At 38.8% G+C, this 27,035-nt stretch overlaps 1 protein-coding gene across 5 annotated transcripts in view; it reads right to left on the bottom strand.

Moving 5' to 3' along the window:
* LOC132400528 (ectonucleotide pyrophosphatase/phosphodiesterase family member 3-like) overlaps positions 1-27,035 on the bottom strand; it is a 101,847-nt gene that overhangs the window by 34,017 nt on the left and 40,795 nt on the right. For all 5 annotated transcript variants that reach the window (XM_059981574.1, XM_059981572.1, XM_059981569.1 and 2 more), the window contains 10 exons: positions 23,254-23,319; positions 21,763-21,835; positions 20,086-20,194; positions 18,089-18,220; positions 14,842-14,873; positions 12,199-12,329; positions 7,308-7,374; positions 5,765-5,852; positions 600-772; positions 453-504 (listed from right to left, as the gene is read on the bottom strand). In XM_059981574.1, coding sequence (XP_059837557.1) covers positions 453-504; positions 600-772; positions 5,765-5,852; positions 7,308-7,374; positions 12,199-12,329; positions 14,842-14,873; positions 18,089-18,220; positions 20,086-20,194; positions 21,763-21,835; positions 23,254-23,319 — 923 coding nt within the window. The remainder of the gene's footprint in view (positions 1-452; positions 505-599; positions 773-5,764; positions 5,853-7,307; positions 7,375-12,198; positions 12,330-14,841; positions 14,874-18,088; positions 18,221-20,085; positions 20,195-21,762; positions 21,836-23,253; positions 23,320-27,035) is intronic.

Here is a 27,035-nt window from a genome sequence, read left to right as displayed (position 1 = left end):
ACAACCAGAGGTCTTGGGTTACAGGCGAAAAGTGAAAAATATAAGGAGTACGTGGAAGGAAACTTCTTGGCTCAGAAGGTGGTGAGAGTGTGGAATGAGCTGCCAGCACATATGGTGCAGCGAGCTTGATTTCAATGTTTAAGCTAAGTCTGGATAGGTACATGGATGGGAGGGGTATGGAGGGCTCTGGTCCCTTTGCAGGCCGATGGGAGTAAGCAGTTTAAATGCTTCAGCGTGGACTAGAAGGGCTGAAGGGACCATTTTTATGACTATGACTAACTCTTGTTTGGAGGATAAGAATTATGTCTTGTGATGAATTTATCCTTTAATATTTGGGCAGGTTTCCAGGAATTAGCTGCTGAAATGTAATCAGAGTAGACTTTTTTCATATTTGCAGAATCTCTAAACATTTCTCACAGCAAAATACTCATAAAACCCATGCATTATCCTACCTTGTTCAGCCGTTAGGTTGATGTTTTTATTCATTTCCTTAATATTGAGTGTCTAAGGAATATGAACACATTCTGTTGAAGTTAACAGTTTGAATGTTGTTCAAAGAAGTTTAAAAACAGTTCATCAAACTTCATTCCTGTACTTACTGAATTTTCACATGAACATCCCAAGTGGTCACTTAGATTTAGTGTCAAGAAGGGACAGGAAGATAAAGCAGACACTTCAGCAGGAAGAGTAGGACTCTTGGGAGGATTCTTCAGCAGATGATTTAAGCTCCCATGAGTTCCATTATTAGGCGAAGGTGTAATCTGCAACATATCTAACAGAAACATCATAAAGCAATCCGGTCAGTTTTCTCTACCTCTCTTTCTTCAGTATTTTTGTAATTAAGATGCATGAAAAATATCAATGATTTACCCCCAACTTCTGATAGCCTCTGAGTTGGTGTGCGAGAAATTAGTTAATATGGCTCATTTAGCACTGTATCTAAGATTTAAAAACTGGACTTTGATACAGTACTACATGAGATGCACTAACTAAATTTACAAACCAACGAAAGAAATTTTATTTGGATTTTTCCTTGAGCTAATAAGTAATCTATATGTTAATTGTCCAAAGACATAGATTTCCTACTAATATAGGTCCATTTTATCATTCTAGAAGACAATCACTAATTCATCCCTTTCCCAATAATAATGCACCGTATCGTCACTACACACCACCAACGCAAGACTCTTTGCATCTGGAGGAAAATGCTATTGCTTTTGGCAAAGCATGTGATACAGTTTCATGAATCATTTGGACATATACTTAGTTATTGTTTCAATGTAGAGAGTTCAAAGTCAAGCACTTCAATTCAATCACACAGATTTTTATAATTAGTCCATAACAAGGACTGTTGTGGATTAAATTCCTGCTAGGAAAATATAGGTAATTTCCTGGATTCAGAACCTGGTAGATTGGCTATTTTATATACCACTCTACAGATTGAGGCCCACAAAACAACTTGGGTGAATCTTTAGTAGGTTTGGAAGTTATTAATGAGAAAGTATTTCATATTTCTTATTTGCATTCATACTCTCAAACTTGTTCAGAGTAAGTCATTGAATTTTTTTTAATTAGAGAAAATCACAGCTAGTGGTAGTTAATGGCTCTGATTTCTGAAGTAAGGGATCAGATCAGATTTCAGAACAAATGATACAGTATGAATTACGAGAATGATCCCAGAAATGACAGGTTGAACATATAAGGAATGTTTGATGGTTCTGGGCCTCTACTCGCTGCAGTTTAGAAGAACAAATGGCTATCTGATTGAAACCTATGAAATACCGAAAGGCCTAGTGGAGAGTGGCATGGAGAGAATAATTCCTGTAGCCAGGGAGTCTAGGATTAGAGCACACGGTCTCAGAATAAAAAGACATCCCTTTAGAACGAGCTGAGGAGGAATTTCTTCAGCCAGAGGATAGTGAAACTGCGGAACTCATTGCCACAGACATTTGTGAAGGCCAAGTCATTTGGGATTATTTAAAGCAGAGGTTTATAGGTTCTTAATTAGTCAGGGCATCAAAGGTTACAGGGAGAGGGCAGGAGAATGGAATTCAGAGGGTAAATAATTCAACCATGATGGAATGCGGAGCAGACTCAATGGGCCCAATGGCCTTCTTCTGCTCCCACATCTTATGGGCTTAATGTTTATTGTTGTGGCTACCTGGAAATATGAATTGAATCAAAGAATAATCAAAGAAATTCATGTACACTGGAAGAAGCACAATGAATTCAAATCAAATTAGATACTGTGCTGGCAATTCAAGGGAGTGAATGAAGACTGAGAGAAAATAGAGATGGAAGCAAAAAGTAAGGAAGCAAATTAAATTTAAAAACCAAACCCATAGGAAACTTTTAAGGACAGTTTTATCTCCCTGTATAAGTCTGAGATCAATTGCTATCTATGATGCAATCCAGCCACTCCTTAATTTTCACAGGAATTTTGACTACTTGCAACCAGTTTGTGCATCAAATCATTAATCATTTCCGCAGTTTGCCAGACATCATTTGTGCGCTACTAACTAGTGTGGTTTGATGCACAAATAGTGTTGAGCTTTGTAGCAATTGAAATTTGAAAGATTCCGGTAGTGTTTACAAGCTTACTGTATCACTACAGTGGCTCTCAAAATGTGCACCGACATAACAGTGTTAAACATAGAACATAGAATAGTACAGCACATTACAGGATCTTCGGCCCACAATGTTGTGCTGTTATGAGTGATGAACAGACTTGATGGACAATGGGGTACAGAGTTAACCACCCCCCCCCCGAGAACCACGAACTATTACAGTTGTTATGCTGACCATGAGAAAGAGAGACGAAAAACAGGCAAGAACATCTGCGACAGTTAAGAGAGAGAGGGAGATTGCTGATTAACTGTATTGTGACTCCTTTTGAATTATTTACTATTTCGCTGCAAGGACAATAGCTTGCTCGTTAACATTCCTCAGTGGATTGTAGGAGCGGCCTGATTTGATGGACACATTCATTCATAATTGATGGATAGCTGAAACCCCGTGAGTAGGGATAAAAAGACAGGTCTGGAGAGACACCCTTCAGACATGCCAGTGGACACTGATTGAGGATTGGAATCCACAGGAAATGTGGGGGCTTCGGAGACCGAACCAGGAGATCCATCAGGAAAGCTCAGTGTTACAGCAGGGTCGGTGGGGACTTGTGTGTGTCCACTCATGCCAGAGTGACGAGTCCACCACAGAAGAACAGTCTAGCAGAAGGACGGAGGGGTCATAGCTGAATGACCACCACCACAACGGTGCAACGGAATCAAAATGCAACAGGAAGGTTTGCTGACTGCAACTGCTTAATCTCTCACTCTCTCTCTCTCTCTCTCTCTCTCTCTCTCCAATGATTACAACACAACAAGCATAACTACCTCAGCACTCATGAACAGAACTGAACTTTATATTCTATGACAATTCATTTACCCCTAGACATCGATAGAGCTTGTTTATTATTGATTATTATTATTATTATTCCTACACTTTTAGGTTTATTACTGCTACCTTGGTTATATGTATATTTGCATTATTGATATGGTTTTGCTTATTTTTATTAATAAACACCTTTAAATATAGTACCACCAGACTCCAACGGATTCTTCTTTCTCTACTGGTCAGACACCCAGTTACGGGGTACATAACAGTGCCGACCCTCAAACCCTGCCTGCCATATAACCCCCCACCTTAAATTCCTCCATATACCTGTCTAGTAGTCTGTTAAACTTCACTAGTGTATCTGCCTCCACCACTGACTCAGACAGTGCATTCCACGCACCAACCACTCTCTGAGTAAAAATCCTTCCTTTAATATTCCGCTTGAACTTCCCTCTCCTTACCTTAAAGTCATGTCCTTTCGTACTGAGCAGTGGTGCCCTGGGGAAGAGGCACTGGCTATCCACTCTATCTATTCCTCTTAATATCTTGTACACCTCTATCACGTCTCCTCTCATCCTCCTTCTCTCCAAAGAGTAAAGCCCTAGCTCCCTTAATCTCAGATCATAATCCATACTCTCTAAACCAGGCAGCATCCTGGTAAATCTCCTCTGTACCCTTTCCAATGCTTCCACATCCTTCCTACAGTGAGGCAACCAGAACTGGACACAGTACTCCAATTGTGGCCTAACCAGAGTTTTATGGAGCTGCGTCATTATATCGCATCTCTTAAACTCTATCCCTCAACTTATGAAAGCTAACATCCCATAAGCTTTCCTAACTACCGTATCTACCTGCATTAAATTAGCATTTCATCAGTTAAGTGACTGTAAGCAATTTTCCATTCGAAGCAATTGCCTAGAACAATTAAATAGGTGAAACAAAAGATCTAATGGTATTAAGTTAGAAACAGGATTAAATAGTTTTGGATTTCATTATTATTACAGAGGTATCTACCCCCCCCCCCCCCCATCTTCATTATTTCTAGACCCGGTTTATCCACTATCACCATGGAGCTGATTATAAGAGAAAGTGTTAAGCACAACTCAGGGACTAGAATGATTTAAAAAATAAACGATTTGCTTCAAGTGATAAGGTTTCTGGTACAAGCACTTATCATGCTGAAAAGTTTGGATTTGTTAATGCGCTTCATAAGGAATAGTTTACTTGCAAATTAAAACAGCAAGAGCAATAAATAAACAAATCTTGTACTTTACTAGCAGTCCCCTGGAGAACTGAAAACCTATTCTTTAGCTTGTGTCCAACTTTCAAGACTTCCAAGACTCTGATATTTGTTTCTAATTGTGTTTTCTCTTGTATTTTTTAATAATTTAATTTAAGGTATTCTTATGAATGCTCTTATATAGAAAATAAAGCATTCTGGGCCCTCAGCCCACAATGTTGTTCTGATCGAAATAAACCTACCCAACTATCAATCTAACATTTCCCTTCTACACAACCAACAACACTCAGTTTTTCCAACATCCATGTGCCTAATCTAAGAAATGCCCCTACCACCATCCCAAGCAGTTTGTTCCAGACTCCTACCACTCTCTGTGTGTGACAAAAATACCTACTTCTGACTTTCTCCTTTAAACCTTCCTCCAGTCACAGTAGATGTCCTCTGATATTGTTCCAGTAAGAATGTTCGGGCTGTCTATCGTTTCGATGTCTCTCATAATCTTTTACACCTCCATCAAGTTGCCTCTCATCTCTCCTACATTCCAAAGAGTAAAGCACAAGCTCAATCAACCTTTCCTCTTAAGTGATGTTCTCTAATCCTGATGAATCTCCCCTGCACCCTCTTTAAAACTTCCACCATCCTTCCTATTATGAAGCAACCAGAACTGAACACAATACTCCTAGTGTGGTCCAACCAGAGTTTAATAGAACTATAACATTGTCTCACGGCTCTTGAACTCAACTCTTCAACTAATGAAGACCAACACACCATAGGCCTTCTTAACCACCCTATTATCTTGCTCGGTAGTTTTGAGGGATCTATGGTTTGGACCCCAAGCTCCCACTGTTCCTTCACATTGCTGCTATTAACCTTGTACGCTGCCTTCAATTTCAATCTTCCAAAGTGTATCACTACGCACTTTACTGAATTAAACTCTGTCTGTCTTTTCTCTGCCCAGCTCTGCATCCTGTCTCCTGTACATCCCTTTGTACGTGTGCTCTTATAGCTGCATTGTGGAGGGGAGTGTTAGATAGAAAAGACTTCCTTTTTTATAGTGCCTTTCAAGAGCTTGGGAGATCTCAGAATTATTCTCTTGAAGTATAGTCTTTGTTCTAATATCAAATAACCTACCACACATCAGGTTGTAAAGTTCAATGTTGTCAAATGGACCAACTTCTGTCTTGAATTTGAAGCCAGGCCCGTTACCTATGAAAATAGCCTGGATTTTTCCATTAAGACAAAAGATGGTTAATACAAGTAGAAACAGATTTTATTAAATAAACAACTTAAATTGGAATGTTGTGTTTATGTCTTGCAAGAGAAAGATTCTGCAGAAACAGGGCTTAACTCTGTGATAACATTTATAATTCATTGGAATTCAGAAGAATGGGGGGAGGGACTTCATCAAAACTAGTCAAATGTTGAAAGTCCTTGAAGGACCGGATGTGGAAATATGTTTCCTATGGAGGGGATATTTAAGAACGGAGGACACAGACTCAGAATAGAGAGATGTCCATTTAGAATAGAGATGAGGAAGAATTTCTTTAGCCAGAGAGTGGTGAATCTGTGGAATTCATTGTCACATGCAATTGTGGAGGCCAAGTCATTGGGAATATTTAAGGCAGAGGTTTATAGATTCTTGACTAGTCAGGGAATGAAGAGGTACAGGGACAAGACAGGAGATTGGGTTGAAAGGGAAATGGATCAGCCATGATGAAGTGGTGGAGCATATCTGATGGGCTAAATGGCCTCTTTCTGCTCTTATATCTTATGGGCTTAAGGTTTTATGTAAAGTTTCATGAGTGTTACTATTTTCAACTCCCAAACTGATATTTATTTCAAAGATCGTTTTACATTTTTCAAGAAAATGCTGCAATTTTTCTATTTGTTATGTAAGTAACTTATATTTTGCAAATTTTCCACCTATATAACATCTTAAGTCAAAGTTCATTGTGGGAAACTTCACCAATTGAAAACTTGGGGGCATGCTACTTAATATTACATTCTCGTTATAATCATATGCTTGCAATTATTACAATCATAACACACACCATTGAAGTTCCTCACTGAAAACGGATTCATAAAGTTACCTATCCATTGTTTTTGCATCTATCCCTCTAATGGCATTCTATGATCCAGCCCAAATCATGTGCTGAGGAATAACCTCAGCAAATTCATATTTAAGGCAGTGGTTGACAGATTCTTGATTGGTTGGGGCATGAAGGGATATGGGGAGAAGGCACGAGATTGGGGTTGAGAGGAAAATTGGAACAGCCATGATGAAATGGCGGAGCAGACTCGATCGGCCATGTGACCTCATTCTGCTCCTTGATCTTATGGTCTTATAGAAACATCTTCTTCTGTCCCACATTATCCATCTCTGTGATATGTCATAGTGATTTCATAACTAAAGGAAAATGATTATTCTCTCAGGATTTCCATGATGAATAATAATCTGTGCAATGTTCTAACATGGGGTTATGGTAGGTGATATCTAGTATCACCAATGCAGAAAAATGAAACCTGACTAAACATGTCAAGAGGTGTAAATTGATATTAAATAGTTATGAGTACTACATTCACAGGAAGTTCATAAACAGAATATCCTAAGTATCCCTCTAAATGTCAACTGTTTATACACAGTATAACATTGATAGATACATTTAATACTTACATGCATGCTTTTATATTCATTATCATAGCCATGATTTCCACCACCACAGAAATTATAAGACTTGTCTCTGAAAATAAATTTTTCAAAAAATATAGACATAAATCACAAAGAATAGGGTTGATATAGCCAAAAAGTACAGATACCCTCCAGTGCAATACTCACTAGAGAATACAGGATAAACCTGAGGATGCCAGATTTGGCATGGAGCAAGAATATGCTGTCAGAAACTCTGTGGATGTTCCGATTGGCACCCTATTTCACACGAGATGGGGTACCTGAGGTCCCCTCCCCTCCAAGTCACTGACCACAAGGCTGCACCTACTTAAGTTGAAAATTGGTTTATCAGCTACGTGTTTAGCCCCCTGCTCTACTCACTTTACACTTATGCCTGTGAGGCTAAGCACAGCTCACATGCCATATTTAAGTTTGCTCAATGACACCACTGTCATTAGCCAAATCAAAGGTGGTGGCAAATCAGCCCAAGGAGGAAGGGAGATAGAAAACTTGGCTGAGTGGTGCCATACCAACAACCTTTCACACAATGACCAAGGAGTTAGTTATTGACTTAAGGAGGAGGAAACCTGAGGTCCATCAGCCAGTTCTCACTGGGGGATCAGAGGTGGAGAGGGTCCTCTGTGTTATTATTTCAGAGGATCTGTCCCAGCACGTAACTGCCATTACCAAGGAAACGCGGCAGCACCTCTACTTTCTTAGAAGTTTGCGAAAATTTGGCATGTCAAATTTCTATAGATGCACTGTGGAGAGTATATAGACTGGTTGTGTGACACCCTGCTATGGAAACAACAATACCCTTGAATGGAAATGCCTACAAAAAGCAGCGGATACAGCCAAGTCCATCATGGGTAAAGCCCTCCCCACCTTGAGCACATCCATACAGAGTGCTGTTGCAGGAAAGTAGCGTCAGTCATCAAGGACCCTCACCATCAAGGCCATGGTATCCTCTCACTGCTGCCATTGGGAAGAAGGTATAGGAGCTTCAGTACTCACACCATCATATTCAGAAACAGTTATTACACTTCAACCATTAGGCCCTTGAACCAGAGGGGATAACTTCACTCACACTGTCACTGAATGGCTCCCACAACCTTATGAACTCACTTTCAAGGATTCTTCATCTCAGGTTCTCTATATTTATTGCTTGCCTGCTTGTTTGTTTGTTTGTTTGTTTGTTTATTTATTATTACTATTATTTTCTTTCTTTTTGTATTTGCAATTTGTTTTGCACACTGGTTGCTTGTCTGCCCTGTTGGGTGCAGTCCTTCGTTGTTCTTGTTTTGTTCCTTGTATTTACTGTGAATACCCACAAGAAAATGAATCTCAGTGTTGTATATGGTGGCACAGTTGTACTTTGATATCCAGATCATTGCCAACTCACACTGAAGTTACTAAGGAATCAAACAGAAGTACTAATAGGGACCTTAATCATTCAGAAGTTACCCAAAAAAATCCATGTTTTATGCTGAAAAAATTAACAAACTATTAAAAATTCTTTGTAAAAAAATCTTGGTAAATACTGACTGATCTGAAACTTAACTGCTTTTTCCTCCAGAGATATTGTCTGACCTGCTCAGTATTTCCAGCATTTCCTGTTTATACATCAAATCTCCATCACCTACATTTATCAGCTTCTTTAGTTTTATTTTAACTTTCTTTGCATCTTATTTAAATATCATTACCCAACGAAAGGATGATGTGCATTGAAAAAGCAACTTTCACATCTTTTAAACACCTTAAGGCAATTATTTGCTGTTGAAGTGCCATCACTGATAGAATGGAGGAAACAGAGCTGACATTTTGTACACAATTATCTCCCACATACAGAGGTTGGTAACTTGTCTTTTCTATAATATTGTGTGAGGGACAAATATTGGCTGGGGTGCTGGAGTTAAAGCATTTGTTCTTCTTTGGTACTTTCCCATTGGGATTTTTTTACACCCTTAGAAAAGAGTGACAGGTCTTTGGTTAATGTCACATTCCAACAGAGCATTATTAATTAGTAAGACCTCAACAATTAGACACTGCTTTCATGCTTAAGTCTAATGTGGGACTTTCATTTAAATGTTGTTTCCTGACATGGAGATACACTTATAAGAGTGTAATTTCAGCTTCCTTTTACATGATAACCAAATTTGAAATGCTGCTTTTTGTAATATTTTATATCAAACAGTAACAATTGCAAAATGGTTTGCTATGTATTAAAAGTATCTCAAAAACCTGAACTTGCAAAAGAGTAATGATACTAACATGAAAATCATTAAATGTTAAATATTGGAATATGGATTGCTGCCATCTCTTTTACCTTCCATTCCATGTGCTCTTAGTATCTTGCTCAACTATCTTAAACACAGAATGGTTTCCTTCCTTTCTTATAATTTTCTGATTTAAGATTATCACATGCTTCTGAAACTGTTAACAATGATGTTCGTCAATCATTTTGCATATCGTTAAGACACTTCTCCAAATGACCAAACCAAAATCAAGTTTCCTTTCACATTTTTCAGCCTTATTATTTAATTGAAATAATGGTGAATAATTAATGACCTACATTATAGTAATAACACTTAAGATCATAGATGGCCCAGACAGTGACCTCTTATCCCACCAAGTCTGCACCATTTATGATTATTCTACACTATCACCACTTCAGCTCTCCGCACTCTACCATGAACCCCCAGATTCTCCCATTCATCTGTACACTAGGTGCTACTTATAATGGACAATTAACCTACCAATTCACACATCTTTGGGATGTGGGGGCATCTCAGAGAACCATGATCCATAGTTTTTTTTAATTCTTAAGAAGAAGAAAGACACTGGGTTTTTTTCAAACATCAAAAGTTCAAACAATATATTAATGATACTATTTACCATCGGTTAAAGATTCTTCCCTTTGGAGTGTTATACAGCATCATAACAGAGATAAGTGAGTATGAATTAGTTATTTCTAAATGTTCCAAATAACAACACATGCACTTTGGGAAATGACAATGCTGGAAACTCAAAAAATATATTGCACACAGACCAAAAGGCAACTGAGGAGACTGGATTCAAGAGTAGAAACAGAAAGTTGTTGGTGGTGGTGAGTTGGCAGGGGTGCAAGGCGAGGGATTCTAAAAGCAGAGGAAGAGTTTTTATTTGCCAGTTTTGATATACAATTTCAAATAATGCCCTTCCTCTAATAACTAGCATAAGAGATAGCTATTACAAACAATAAATCTTGCTGGAACCCAGATCATATCAATTATGGATTAGTTAATGCTGATACAATTGTATTTCTAAGCTATATACACTGTTCTGGTGTACATAGTATTTATTATAAAGTACTATATTTGCACATTGCACATTCAGATGGAGGTGTAATGTAAAGATTTTTACTCCTCATGTACCTAAAGGCTGTAAGAAATAAAGTGAATTCAATTCAGTTCTTTACAGAGACAGTATGTTCACAATCTAGCACTGGATGAGAAGTGCCACAGTTTATTACCAGATAGAGAGAATATGATTAATATATTGTTACAAAACATCGACTAGGTCTTATGGGGTGCTATGTAGAATTCTGGTTGTTATACTCTGGGGAAAATGTAATTGTAGCACAGGGGCTGAAGAGAAAATTCACCATGATCTTGTCTGTGATGGAGAGTTTCAGTTACTAAGAGAGATTGCATTGGCTGGGCTTGTTCTTCTTGGAGCAGAGGAGACTGAGTGGGGATCGGACACATATACAAGATTATGAGGAACCTAGAAAAGATAGAAAATAGGAAACGTTTCCCTATACCAGAGATATCTAAAAATAGAAGACATCAGTTTAGGATAAGTGCTAACAGGTTTAAGGGTATATGTTTAGGATAAGTATTTGCAGTTTGAGGGTATGGGTTTGGGATAAGGGTTAGCAGGTTCAACTGGAAATTTGACAAAGAACTTTTTCACCAAGTTGCTGGTTGGAATCTGGCAAGTGCTGCCTGAGTGGGTGGTAAATGCAGGTCCTCCCACAATAATTAGGAAATAGCTAAGCATGCATTTAAATTGCTAACATGCAAAAGACTACAGAGCAGATGCTGGAAAATGGAATTAGTATAGATGTGTTTGGTCAGCATGGACATGATGAGCTGAAGTGCCTGTTGTTGTGCTGTATAAACCTGCAACTCTAATGCATTTATTAGAGGATAAGTTGAAGGTTAATCAGAGATAAATACTGAGAAAAAAGCAGGCTATTTAGAACAGAGAATTAAAACCTAAAGTTGAATAAAGTAGGAATGAGAATACTAGAGAACAAAGCATCTCAACATTCCAGAAAATTCGAGTGGCATCAGATAAGTATCTAGTCTTTCAAAGTCCAAGCCTATATCCCCGTCATGAAAGGCGGAAACAGAAGACCGGCCAAAGGGCTCTGGTGAAGCTATACCCTGTACAGTGGATATAAGAGATTACAGAAACATAGATAAACTCCAACCATCCCATCGACTTTGATGATGGAAATGGGAGGTTTTACTAGGAGTAAAACCTTATGCTTCACTAGGAGCTAAGGAGCCAAGAAGAAGAAGAAGATAAAATGAAACGGCGGAGAGAAATGATTTGCTACCAGTAAGATATGGCTTAAATTTAGATAAAAGTAGGACATTAATAAGGATGAAACCGTCATATACTGGAAGACAAAATGGTGAATGGGAAACAGGACGTAGAACATCACTACAATTGAAGTATTCTTTCACACTGCTAGAATGTTGTAGGAGTTCTAATAAGATACTATCTACATGGGCAAAATCAGGAAGGAGAAGGGGAAAATGGTGTAATTCTTTGTTTCCATTACAGATAACCAAACTGTAGAAATTAGAGCGAGGTGAAAACACCATGACTAAATAAAATGACATACCGTGCAGCCTGCCATTGTTTATCCAAGTACAAATGGACCTCCTTATTTATCCTTCTGTTGTTGGCATAGTGGAAACGTTTTGGCAGCTCATATGCCATATAAGGTATAAAATGCTGTTTGGAGTATCTGCACTAAAAGAGTATTAAATAGGTATTAGAAAAAAACGTTAACTTTATTTTGAATATATTTTGTTATAATAATAAATCCTGTTTGCTTTTATAAGCCCATAAGATATAGAAGTAGAATTATGCCATTTGGCCCATCAAGCCTGCACCACTATTCATCATGGCTGATCCAATTTTCCTCTCAGCCCCAATCTCCTGCCTTCCATCCCCTCCCCCCACCTCCATATCTCTTCATGCCCTGACCAATCAAGAATCTATCAACCTCTGCTATAAATATACATACGGACTTGGCCTCCAGAGGCTGCGCGTGGCAACAAACTCCACAGATTCACTACTCTCTGGCTGAAGAAATTCCTCCTTATCTCTGTTCTAAAAGGACACCCCTCTATTCTGAGGCTGTGCCCTTAGGTCTTTGGCTCTCCTACCACAGGAAACATCCTCTCCACATCCACACTATCAAGGCCTTCCACGAATCGATAGGTTTCAATTAGGCCAGCACACATGCTTCTGAATTCCAGCGAATACAGCCCCAAGTCATAAAACGCTCTTCATGTGGCAAGCTATTCAATTCTAGAATCATCTTCGTGAACCACCTTTGAACTCTCTCCAGTTTCAGCACATCCTTTCTAGATAAGGGGCCTAAAACTGCTCACAGTACTCCAGATGAGGCCTTAACAGTGCTTTATAAAGTCTCAACATTACATCCTTGAATACATCGAATGTATACATTTTATACCATGAAAGAAAAATGTTTCCATAGGGAGCAGATTGTTTGCTGCTTAAAAAATTATGGGGACTTTTTTGGAACTACTTTCACAATCTTTGATTTGTTCAGCAATGATGATGGCTATTATATGTTTGAATTTACAACTATAGGTCCAGGATTTTTTTTCTCTTTTAACCAAACAGCTTTTTTTTCCTCCTTTATTTTTGTTATGGGGTTTTGATCCTGTTTTAGATTAGAATAAAATACACCTTTTCAATATTATGTTTAATTTACTATACACAGGTATGGAGCATTTCAACTTCGTTTCTGTTTTCATAATATCATAATGTATTTTGTATTCGTCTATGCAAGTAACCAATAAAAATATTGAGAAAGAAAAAATTTGCTTCTGTGGTCTAAATTATATTAATTCTAAGCTGCTTTATGATGTCATTTGACGAAGACCAATCATTTATCACTTCATATAATTCTACTTGTTTTTTCGTGCTTCCTTATCAAATACAGCAAATCTGAAATCTGAAATGAAAGCAGAGAATCCTCGGCAGGTTAGCCAACATTTCCAAAGAGAGGATGTAGTTAAGATTTCAAGTCAATGATCCTTTACCCAGGAGAAATTAAGAAACCAGCCAGCAGGGTATGACGAAATTGAAATAAATGACAGTGCAGACTCTAACATCAAAGCAGAGAGCTGTCGTTCTCCCTCTCGATGTGGCCGGAGCGATACCTCCCTCTCCTTTGTTAGTGAGAAGGACAGCCTACGTCGAAGTGTTGGGGTGAACATTAGTTTTTGATGGACTCCAGATCATGGTCTCCTTGGGGGGCTTTGCTATTGCTTGTATGATGGGTAGTGTGTTTGTTAAAGCAGGTGGGGGGGGAGAAGGGGAAGCTGGGAGAGGGAGAGTAGATGCTTTGCTGCTGCTTGTGTGTTGGAGTGGGAGGGGAGGGCTTTGGGGTTCTAACATTTTTCTGTCAGTCCTTTGGGTTTTTTTCTTCTGTTTCATGGATGTCTGTGAAGAGTAAGAATTTTGGGTTTATATTAAATGGAATCCTTGAACCATTGAACCATGCTTTAAGATGCCGAGAAGAGATTGGAGGAAGGAAGAAAGGGGATGTCTTTGATCTGGTAAAAGCCAAGCGAGGACATGTAAATCACAAATGATGTTTCTGGAACAATTGTAAGTAAAAGGAGATGAATCAGGAGAGGAGAAAGGGAAAAAGACAATGCCATAATAGTAATCAGGAAAAAGCTACATATTAACGCCAGCAATATTAAACAAGTTCTTCACATGGAAATACTGAATTAAATTTTGACAGCTGTTGTGGGTTAATCATTCCCACAAGATCCCAACTTGCCCAGCTGTTAGGCTTACGAAACTATGATAAATGTTTTCTACATTGTCTTATATCACAAATAATTCCAACCTAGGAAAATAGATTATTAAAAATTGTTTAAAATGCTTTAAGTTCGTGTAATTAATTTAAAAGGAATGCAAAAAACAACAACTAAATGTGCTGATCTTAGTTCCTTTGCAATTCACCTCCATTGAAATCAGAGTAAGAAAACTCTCAAGTCAAGTTAAATTTCAAGACAAGTTCTTCAAATGAGTTTGTGAGGGTAAGTGCAATATTGTACTCTCCCCTTTGATCCATGAGAAGTTCAATTCAAACTGAAGCTGGAAAATACCTTGTGAGCAACAGTCAGCAAATGCAAACTTTGACATTTGTGGAAATATACTGAACTTAATTACCTTGCAAAATCTTTACAAAAAATTGAAATGTTCTATTACTTACAGAAAGGTTCTTAACAGTTCCTTCTGCATCAACTGGAAAAGAAACAAATCCTTGTCGTAATTCCACAAAAAACTGGTAGAACATGAAAGTTCTGCCCTCTTGCCCCATCACCAATAGTGCATGCTGTATTGTAATTTGTGACCCTTGGCTCAAACTTTCAAGAGCCCAAAGAACAGAAAATATCCTACACGATGCTGCAGATGTTACATTAGAAACAGAATAAAGAGTATAGTAAATATAGTTAGGGGGCAAAAGTTTAGGGGTAACACGAGGAGGAATTTCTTTACTCAGAGAGTGGTAGATGTGTGGAACATGTTTCCAGTAGAAGTGGTAGAGGCAGGTCTGATATTGTCATTTAAAGTAAAATTGGATTGGTATATGGACAGGTAAGGAATGGAAGGTTATAGACTGAGTGCAGGCCAGTGGGACTAGGTGAGAGTAAGCGTTCGGCACGGACTAGAAGGGCAGAGATGGCCTGTTTCCGTGCTGTAATTGTTATATGGTTATAAATAAATTAGAAAAAATGACCATAATTAATGGTTACATAATGAATACTTTTGACAAATTTGTTTTATTTTTCTCATCTTAGTACTTTATTTGAGGCGTCTGGAGCTTTCATCAATACGTAGAAAGTAAAACAGTGACAGAAATCAATGAAGGTCTTTTATGGACTGAGCAAGAAGATTTATAGAGAGAATAAAGAAATGTCAGAGAAATTACACAAAAAATTTATGTTGTCCACCTTGAAAGATACAAGAAATTTCCCAGGAATATTGTAGAATGGGTCAATGATCTCACTTTAAGGACTCTTTATCTTGTTATTTTTGTTTTTGTTATTTATTTTTTTATATATTTGCATTTGCACAGTTCTTTTCTGCACTCTGATTGATCTTTTATTGATCCTGTTATTGTCACTATTCTATAGATTTGTTGAGTATGCCCTCAAGAAAGTGACTCTCAGGGTTGTATATGGTGATGTGTATGTGACTTTGATAATAAAATGAACTTTGAACTTTTAATTTACTTTTAATATGAATAAGGAGCTGGAAGAAATAGTAGATTGAGGGGCAATCATTGCCAGCTTGAAAGAACACTCTGAAGAGCATCACTACTCTATCCACAGCAAATAATTGTTTCTATTACAAGAGCCCTCCTCAATTGCCTCCACCCAATGGCCAATGGGCTATTCCCCAAACAGCAGCGTGACCTCCACCTACAAACACAGAATAGGTTCATGAAACTTGCTAAATTGATTTGATTTTTTTTTTGAGTTTGCAACTATCAGAATTGAAAAGGGGAAAGTAATGTAATTGGTTATTTTGGAGTTTCAGAAAGAGTCTGATAGGGTGTTGCACAAGTAATCAAATAATCTTACTTCACATGGTACTGAACACAATTGGCATGGATTTCAGATTGGTTAACGGAGACTAAACAGAGAGTTGGAATAAACATTTGACTTTACAGTTTTGTCTTGTGAGCCTGTGACTAGTGTGGTGTCATGGGAGGTGAGTGCTGGGGATACAGCTGTACACAATGTGTGTCAATGACTTGTATTAAGGGACTAGGTCAGGGGTCGGCAACCTTTACCACTGAAAGAGCCAATATGGACCCGTTTCCCACTGAAAAGAAAACACTGGGAGCCACAAAACCCGTTTGACATTTAAAATGAAATAACACTGCAATCAACGTTTTTTTTTGCCTTTATGCTATGTATAAACAAACTATAATGTGTTGCATTTATGAAATTGATGAACTCCTACAGAGAAAACGAAATTACATTTCTGCATGCAACAAAAACATTTTGAACTCCGAAAAAAAGACGTTGGGTTGAAGGTTACTCCATAGGTAGCCTACCTTGGATCGAAGAATTAAAAGAAAGCGCGCACTGGTGGGTGTCAGGCATTGGCAGTGGTGATGTGTATTAATAGCGATAAAAAAACACGTTGTAGCAGTGTAGCGCTACATGCAGCGCTAAAATAAAGACACTGCAGTCAAAGCTATCTTTATTCAAACTAAACAGCCTTGCTTTAAAGCCTCCCTCAACCCGTCACAGTGGGCGCGGATGCTCCAAAAGACATGTACTCACAAACTCCCGTAGGCTATCTCCCTTAGCCGGAACGGTGGCTAATTGTGAGCCGTTTCGGATGTGCCAGGAAATGGGGTCTCCACAACGTTTTTAGATTGTACAAGATCACCATAATCTTCAAATTTCGAATTACATTTCAAAAACTAACAAACCACGGGGAGCCGCAGCACAGAGATCAAAGAGCCGCATGCGGCTCCGGAGCCGCGGGTTGCCGACCCTTGGACTAGGTCAAGTAGATATCCAAGCCTGCTCGCAGCACAGAACTGGATATCAATATAAGCTGTGAAGAGGATGAAAAGAGGAAAAACAAACAAGCTGAGGGAATGGATGTTAAGATGGAATTTACTGCCAAAAACAATGAGGTCTTTAGTAGAAAAACACAAGGCTGTATATTTTGAACAGTGACAAATTGAAAGATATCGGTGTTCAAGAGGTTATGAGTGTCTTTATATGCAAATAACTGTAAACTAAATATGCAAATAGAGCAAGCAGTTAGAGAGGCCAATTTTACTTCAACCTTTTTGTAAAATACAGAAGTAGAAATACTTTGTTCGGTTATATATCACCTAGGTGAGGTCACACTAGGAATATTGTGCATGTCTGGCTCTCCTACCTAAGGAGAGATACAGTTGCAAAATAAAAATGCGCAAAGATTCACCAGAATGATTCCTGGGATGTGTTTCTGTCCTTTGAGAAAAATTAAGCAGAACAGATCTTCAGGTTTCAGAGCTTGAGTGAATGAGAGGTGGCTTCATTGAAAAGTACAAAGTTATTGCAGGCCTTGACAGGGTAAATGCAGGAATAACGTTTCCCTTGACTAGAGTGTCTGGAACCATGGGTTCAATTTCAAAATATGGAGTCAGCTTTTTAGGGCGTGGTCAGGAAGAACAGTCTTTGGAAATCTCTACCTAAGTGTATGTGGAAGCAGAGTGATGAAGTACACTCAAGTCAGGGGTTAAAAATATTTTTTTGTATATTAATAGAATTGAAGTATATGATACAGGAAGGCAATGTTAAGGTAAAAGATCAACCATGATCTTTCTGAGTGGCAGAGCAGATGGACAAATTAACTTCTGTTTCTATAGATTGTTACGACTGATTATGTTGTACACAAATCTGTGATTTTAACATATCCTGTTTATATTTGTTAAAAGTACTTACATTTCAAATAATCCGCTGGGACATTTTTGGCTCGGATGCGAGCAGCCGGACCATTATAAACATATAAATTCTTTACACTGTCAAAGTAGTTCGTCATATACTCAGTTTGATCACAGTAAGTATTTTCCATACCTGGAATTTATATTAGAAAACTCAATGAAAGTTCACTGTAACATCTTACTCAATTCAAATCTAGTTTTTTTTTAATGTAAAGTTTCTAAATGAAAGGGCTAATTTTCCAAGAATAATGTCTGCATTGAGTGTAGTAGGATAACAACAAACAAAATGTCAATCCAGACGTTATTCTTGGAACATTAACATTTTCAAAATGCCAGTTACATTATTCTTTAAGATCACCACCTAACGCACAGTAGCGTAGTGGTTAGTGCAAAGCTTGACAGCAATAGTGACCCAGCTTCATTTCCTGATGCCCTCTGTACATTCTCCCCATGACTATGTGGTTTCCTCTGGGTGCTCTGCTTTCCTCCCACAGACCAGACATCCCAGTCTGTAAGCTAATTGGTCGTTGCAAATTGTCTCATGATTAGGCTAGGGTTAAATCAGGGGATTGCTGGGTGGCATGGCTTGAAGACTGGGAGGGGCCTATTCTGTACTGTATCCCAATAAATAAATAAATAAATAAATAAATAAATAACAATTAGTATGTTAACTTTTACAGTTTTGACTCTCCAGCAATTCCTTGCTCAGCAGAAGCTTGTACTAGGAGGTCAACAGAACCTGTGACATTTCCTATTGCTTTATATAAGCCACCAGACACAGCTCTCAACTGTGACTCCATGGAGCTGTTTGCATGCAACAGCAGACACACCCCAGTAGGTACACCACTTCGACAGGAGGAACAAAATAGGTGAAGGGTAGCTGTCCGGCCTCATACCCCCATGAGATAGGGATATGCCTGTCCTAGCATAACAAGTCATTTCTGGTGGACTAGGTGGATGAGATCAACAGTGAGATTTAAAGGACCAGGAAGGCGGGTCCATGTTTCATGGAGAGCACACAGAGGAAGCCATGATCATCCACTGAAACCAAGGAACCAGTTGTGATGACTACTCGAATCACTGGGCCTGATCTTCCAAGGTCAAGAAAGTGGAATGGCTTTTCCACTTGAAAAACTCTTCCAAGCAGGTTTCGCTGTCATTGTCAGATGTGACAGACAAGCAATTAATCATATAAACCATTAGATTCATTCCCCTTCTAACATTTGGTTCCATTGATTTTAATGGGAGAGGTACACAATAAGCAGCCTACAATATCACACCTGTCCAGCTCTGGTGTGTAAACCTACGTCTGGATTAATTCCTAGGCCAAACATTTGCATCTGAATTTTTGGCTTTCCACATCAATAACTTACACAATAGCATAGAAATAGTATCTTTTAGAATTCAATGTGGTACAGAGAAGAAGTGTATCAATCACTAAGGCAGAGAAATAGCTCATGTGAAAAGTCACACATCTAAAATCCCTCTGACCACAAGTGGTGGCGTTTCTCTGCTGGGACAGCTTAACAAATGCTTGAAGAAAACAAGTTACAGATTCGAAAAGCCACTGGTTCCAGGATGAATCTTCTGGAGATCTTTAAGAACAGATGTCCAAGAACAACCACATGAGTTTTATGCCAGGTTGTAATCAGGAAAATTGCTATCAGCCCATCCAGGACTTCCATATTTATGTGTACACATCTGAATTTAGCAGTACATCACCATAGGGATATGAACTGCTCAGCTAGGATTCTATTTTACTCTTTTGAATATTTAATTTATTTAATGGATAGTTATTTAAGTAGGTTTGAGTATATTTGTACAGAACAGTTCGTACTACTTACAGTAGTATTGTGCCCTCAGAACTGTAAAATTAAGTATGCAAGTTTATGCAATTTTGGTATCAACAATGTATGACTCTCTTATAAAATTTCCATTTTAGTAAAATTTTTATTCTGACTACATGTTTTGGAGAAAGCAATATTTAAAAGCTCATACCGTGATCAGCTACAATGATGAGGTTAACACATTTATGCAAGTTCCTCTTTTTGAGCCCATCCATCAACATTCCTACAATCCGATCAACCAACTGCAAAGCTTCAACCACCTGAAAAATGAGGTAATTTTTTTTATTAAAAGAAGCAAAATGTACTCACTCTGAAGGTAGATGATTTATTTCTCATCTATCAGCTTGTATAACATTTCTTCAGAACCAAGCAGTTCTGAAATGAGCATCAGCACAAAACTACAGGTAGGAGGTAGGCATCTGTCCCTTCATTCATCAAGATCATAACTAATGCTATTTCCTTGTAGCATCCCTTAAAGTCAAGGAATCTATCTATGTCTTCATTGAATGAACTCAATACCTAGACATCCACAGTTAAGAATTCCAAAGATTCACCAAAAGTTGTACAAAGACATTTCTCCTCTATTCATTCCTAAGTGGCATCCCCTTATTTCTGAAACTGCTGTGCTGGTTCTAGATGCTTATGTCAGTACCTTCCACCTTTGTCCTTCTTGAAATGAAGTAAGAATCAGTACAAATCTTTGATTTCTAACCTTTCTTTCTTTCCTTTATTAATTCACTTCAATACCAGAAGTGACAAGCTAGAAGATAACATGTCTGTGTAATAGCAGGATGAATTTTACAAATGGGTCATCAACGTTTAATTAAATATCCAGGATCTGCATAATGCATCTCAACAGCTGAATGATTTTTAATGTGGGTGGGAAGTTAGTAGGATAACCACCATTGACAGTACCTTGATTTTTTCCAAACTCTAAATTAAGCTGTTCTAACATGGGAGTTTCCTCCTGATGTCTAGATATTCAACACTACAGAAGAATAGGAGAAAATGGGAATGCTTTTCATTTTCAAGAGAAGGTTTAAATCAATGGTGATGAATTGATATCCCAGAAGAAGGTGTGGATTAAATATCTCAACTTCAGCTGACACAGGGTCAGGATTAATGTCAATGATCCATTACAAACTTTGATGTTGATCAAGATAATATATGCAGTATTTGATGAGAAGAAGCATGCATAAAGGCAACTGCATACCATAGTGTGTGTATCATTCGTCCAAAACCTGCTCTTCTCCAAGAACAAAATCTATTTGGGTTATCTGGCAATCAGCAACAGTAAGTGAGGAGTCAAAATATTTGATTTTGATATGCCAAATTTTAATATTAATGCTTATTTATTTACTAAAAGACCGTAACATATAGGAACAGAATTAGGCCATTCGGTCCAGCAAGTCTGCTCCACCATTTCATCATGGCTGATCCAATTTTCCTCTCAGCCCCAATCTCCTGCCTTCTCTCCGTATCCCTTCATGTCCTGATCAACCAAGTGTCTATCAACCTCAATTATTATTATTATTATTTTTTTCTCTCTTTCTTTTTGTATTTGTACAATCTGCCATCTTTTCCACACTGCTGGTGTGGTCTTTCATTGATTCTATTATGTTTATTGGATTTATTGAGTATGCCATGAGTGAAAGAATCTCAGGGATGTATATGGTGATAATAAATTTACTTTGAACTTATAATAAAAGCAAAGAAATGAGATTACAAGTATAGATCTATGAAAAAATACATGAAAACTAAGTAGGCATTTTGTAAAATAGGTAATAAATCTTATTTTAAAGAGTTAATTCAAAAAACATTAACTTACTGCACCACTGTCAGGGCCAGACTTATGTCCTGCATGGTCTGGTTCATCAAAGTAAAGGGTGTAAAACTCTGGCCTAATATAACAAAATCAAACATCAAGTAAACTGTGAGTAAGATTTTCAGCAAACAGGTATTGCTAAATTTAATGACAATTTTGGTAAATTATTTGGATTCCTGCGGCTTTATTCACAGAAGTGCAAATGTGCATCATTCTTTCCCAAGTCTACTATATTGTTTATCTCATATATTCTTTAATGCCAGGGTTCCCAATCTATTTTATGCCATGGATCCCTATCACTAACTGAAGCGTCCATTGGCCCCAGGTTGGGAAGCCCTGATTTAATGCTTAATGGTCTGTAGCTGGCTGTGCAACTCCCCCTCTGCCCCTCTCCACCTACCCCCTACTCTTCCTCTCTTCTCCCCTCCCCTACACCCCTCCCCCTCTAATTGTTATCTACATCTGTGAACCTTTTATTGTTTTTTTTCCCTCTCTGTCTCTCTTTCTTTCACAGATCTGTCATACTCCTGATGTTTCACCCTTTTTTATTCTGTCTGTATGTCTCCCATATTTTCCTTCACTCTCAGCCTGTTTCTATTCTTTTCTCATCACTTTCTCCTTTTCCTAACACCTCACAGAGTGACATTAAGCAGAACATGGAGGACTAAACTCCTGAAAGCTTTTGATAGGATATCATCCTTCCGCAGATCACAGGGAGAAATAGGTGCCAGGGCTTTGAGATGAAGTTCTGAGAAAGAATGGGAAATCAGGGATCACAGGCTAGGAAGGACTGAATCTACGGTACAGCTTGCAGTGCTGGTGCCTTACAGTCCCAGACAACGAGCTCAAACTTAAGCTCCAGTGCTGTCTGACTTGAGTCTGTTTCGTTTGGCTGCATATATGATGGTTGAATGATAATTAGACTTGATTTGATTTGATTTCAGTTTGTATGTTCTCTCTGTGATCTCTAGGAGCTGTACCAAGGATGTACAGGTTGGCCACTGTCAATTGCCACCTGTGTGCAGGTGACCAGCAGAATCCTGGGAAAATGAGAAACACAGGAAGAAATACTGTGGGATTAGTGTGAACGGGTTCTTGATGATCAGTGCAGACTGAATGAGCTGAGGGGCCTATATATATACTATAAAACTTACGATACTTTATGACATAGCAGGAAGGGCTGGATTTGAAAGTTAAACAAGGTGAGAGAAAGCAAACAGATACAAAGAAAGGGCACACAAAGAGGACAGAGGCCTTGGAGTAGGATTTCAACAGGTACATTTAATGTCAGAGAAATGTATACAATATACATCCTGAACTCCTTTTTCTTTGGAGGACAACTGATGCCAAGGAAGTCAGAATGAATGATGGAACAGAGCCTAGGCACAGTGGTCAAACAAGGAGCAAATACATTTGATAAATAAGATTGTGAACAAATGATAGCTAACAGGTCTATAAGAGCTGTTAGAAATTAGCAATTGAATATCAAGTTACCTTTCAGACTCAGGTAAACTTAACCATTTCAAAATAGTGCGTACTCTTTCTTCAAATGGAATAGATCTGGAATGTATAAACAGTTACATGCAAAAGTGACACATTTGAACATAAGAAGATAGGAGCAAGAGTAGGCCAATCAGCCCCTCAAGCCTGCTCCGCCATTCAACAAGATCATGGCTGATCCAGTCTTAACTCTAATCATCACCGAATCCCACAAGGCAACAGTGCCAACCAACAGGGCACCATGCCGCCCATTTTATTTTATTATTCATCCCGCCCAAACCCATGTGATCACCCGGGGAAAAAAAAACCCGATTTGCCAATTGAGGAGAAAAAAACTGGAAAATTCCTCTCCGACCCATCCAGGCTATCGAAAACTGGCCCAGGAGATCACATGGCTGATCTAAACCTAGCCTCATGTCCACTTACCTGCTCGCTCACCGTATCCCCTAATGCCATTTTTATCCAGGAAAATGTCTATCTCCGTTTTGAATTTATTGAGTGTAGTAGCTTCCACAGCTCTCTGGGGCAGTAAATTCCACAGCCCCACTACCCTCTGAGTGAAGAAATTTCTCCTCATCTCAGTCCTGGAACGGCATCCCCTTATTTTAAAATTATACCCTTTAGTCTAATGCCTCTATGGTGTGTGCTCCCTAGTCTTACCCTTTCTGAAGTCCACAGTCAGTTCCTGGTCTTCCTGATGCCAAGTGCGATGTTGCTGCTGCAACATCACTCAACTAGCTGGTATATCTCGCTTCCACGGGTGCCGTCTGACCCATTGAATTCCTCAACATCTTGTCTGTTGCTCCAGATTCCAGCATCTGCAGTCTCTTGATTTTCTATAATACATCCCCTATATGTAACATCTGGAGCTAAATATCCCATCTCAAAACAAGGATCTAGCCATTTAAGATAAGAGATGAGAAGAAATTTCTTCACTGCAAGGGCCAGCTCAAGTTCCATGATTTTAAATGAGTAGCCTTCCATTCTCTTGAGCTGAAGAAATACTACATTTGAAAAAGAGCTCCTGAAAGAAAAGCCAACAGTCAATTGGTCGACGTCTGCATACATTTTGTCCAATGTAATGAATAAATTTGGTTTTGGATGCTGATTTGTTTCGTTCCTGTAAAATTCTGTCCAAAATATAACAGCAGAAGGAAGATAAGTTACAAATTGAATTGCAGTGGGCAATTTTGTTTGAACTCATTTTGTGGTTGTTTATGTGATGGTTATCATGGGGAAACGAGCATTTAACTGGAGAAGTGTCTGAGGCACATTCTCTAAATACTAGGGATTTCCAGGATTTTTTTCCAAGTGATTAGAAGGTGTGCTGTCTCATTGCTGAGTGACTCAGAAGCAAACTCCCATTCCAACCCCTGCCCCAGTCCTTTAGACTAAAGTATGGAGGTGGTGTTTATCACCATAGATATCATCAAGGAGGCTTCAGGGAGTCGCTGATACGCATTCTGTAGATGATGCCAACTGCATGTGTATGCAATATGGACAGAGGTAGCGGATGCTTAAAGTTGTGGGTGTCCTATTAACCAAGTAGGCTCTTTACACCCATGACTGTGTGTGTCATCTATAAATTTTCTAATGACACGAACAGTTGTTGGCAGAACTTCAGATGGTGATGAGAGGGCGTACAGGAGCGAGATATACCAGCTAGTTGAGTGGTGTCACAGCAACATCGCACTCGGCATCAGGAAGACCAGGAACTGACTGTGGACTTCAGAAAGGGTAAGACTAGGGAGCACACACCATAGAGGCATTAGAAGTGGAAAGAGTGAGCATTTTCGAGTTCTTGGGTGTCAATATCTCCAAGGATCTAATCTGGAACCCCCAACATATTGATGCATCAACAAAGAAGGCATAACAGCGGCTATATTTCATTAGGAATTTGAAAAGATTTGTGATGTCACCAAAAACACTCAACAATTTCTGCAGAGGTACCATGGAAATCATGCTGACTGGCAACATCATTGACTGGTACGGGGTGGGTCTATTGCACAGGTTCAAAGTAAGCTGCAGGGAGTTGTGAACTTAGTCAGCTCCATTATGAGCACGAGCCTCTGTAGTATCTAGGACATCTTCAAGGAGTGATGTCTCAGAAAGTTGGCATCCATCATTAAGGACCCCCATCACCCAGGTCATGCCTTGTTCTCATTGCTATCAACAGGAAGGAGATACAGAAGCCTGAAGGCACACACTCAGCAATCCATGAGCAGCTCCTTCCCCTCTGCCATCCAATTTCTGAATGGACATTGAACCTTTGAACACTACCTCACTAATTTTTTAGAATTTCTATTTTCGAACGACTTATTTAACTACTTAATCTATTTCCAGTTTTTTTTATAATGTACTGCTGCCGCAAAGTCAAAAAATTTCGCAATATATGCCGGTGATATTCAACCTGATTCTGATTCTTAGTCTGGGAGAACATTGAGTCTTCATGGAAGGAGGAAATATTCTATCACATTCTTGACATGTTGTTTTGATAGTGGGGATGTTTTGGGGAAATCATGAGGCCAGTGCCATGGAACAGAAGTGAAGCATTCTTGCAACTACTGAAAGCCTGTGACGTGGTCTTACAACTGAGCAAAGTACATATATGTGACGTGAACAATGCTTTAGTTGGACGAACACAGCCTAATTGCATGAGGATTGACAACTCCTCAAACTACATGCTTCAGGCAATTTCAATTCCCAAATTAGCATAAATCATACAAATCAGATGTTTGTATTCACAAATTTAAATGTAGCCAATTAACATGCTGTCATACATGACCCAATATCTTGACAATTGTCTTCATATAAAAATATGTCAAATCCTTTTATAATTTTCACTCTTGTTTAAAATGGCCTAATGAAGAGCCTCAAATGTCAATTGTTGATTTCCCTTGATAGATGCTGCCTAACTTGCTCCAGCACTTTGTATGTGTTGCTCAAGATTTCCAGTTCTGCAGGATCTCTTGTGTTTCTGTCTAAATTTAATTCTTTTCAAATGTACAGAAATTGCCGATTGCGTTTGAAGTCATTCTGTGAAGATTTATCTTCTGGCATTTCTTACTCTAACACAATTATGCGAGTCAAAGAAAGGAATTACATTTAAAGGAATTAACCTTTAAATGAAATTCCACTGAATCTGCTCAAAAGTTCATAATTTCATTTGTAACCCCCTGAGTCGCCTCAGGCTCGCTCAGCTCGTTCTCGTCTAGGGGGAGCAGCCTTCGGCCCCGCCAAACTGGGTAATCAGCTGGTGTGGATGTCCCCGCCTCGCCCAAAAACAGACAGTACACCATAAATGATTAAATGAGTACAATTTATAAAGGTTACTATAACTAAGTGATTAATAACGATACAGTATATATGAAGGGAAAGAAAATAATGAAAAGGCGCCAAACTTATCAAAGTCCAAACCACTTCGTGCACAACCGTTGGAGCTCAATTACTGAAGTCTTCTGGTCACCATTCGATCCCCTCTGAACTCCTCGACTCGCAGCTCAGGACCCTCCGAGTGGTCAACCAAGCACATCTAGCTTCATCCCCCCCTCCTCGGAGTACCTTCTGGCCTCGGACCCTCGCTTGGGGTCCGATCCTTGCCCAGCTTACACCATTGCGTCCTCGCGCCGATCTGCCCAAAAGCCCGTCAACAAAAGCTTACAGACTCAGAAGAAAGAACATTAATCTCCATTTGGTTTACAAAGGAATACCATTCTCGTTATCAGTAAATTGTAACAAACAAGCTTCCAACACTCTCTCGCAACAAAGGAGCATTC

This window comes from Hypanus sabinus, chromosome 10 (assembly GCF_030144855.1).
Source record: "Hypanus sabinus isolate sHypSab1 chromosome 10, sHypSab1.hap1, whole genome shotgun sequence".
NCBI classification, from domain to species: Eukaryota; Metazoa; Chordata; class Chondrichthyes; order Myliobatiformes; family Dasyatidae; genus Hypanus; species Hypanus sabinus.
The sequence above is the reverse complement of the archived record's forward strand: the minus strand, read 5'-3'. Positions and strand labels throughout refer to the sequence as shown.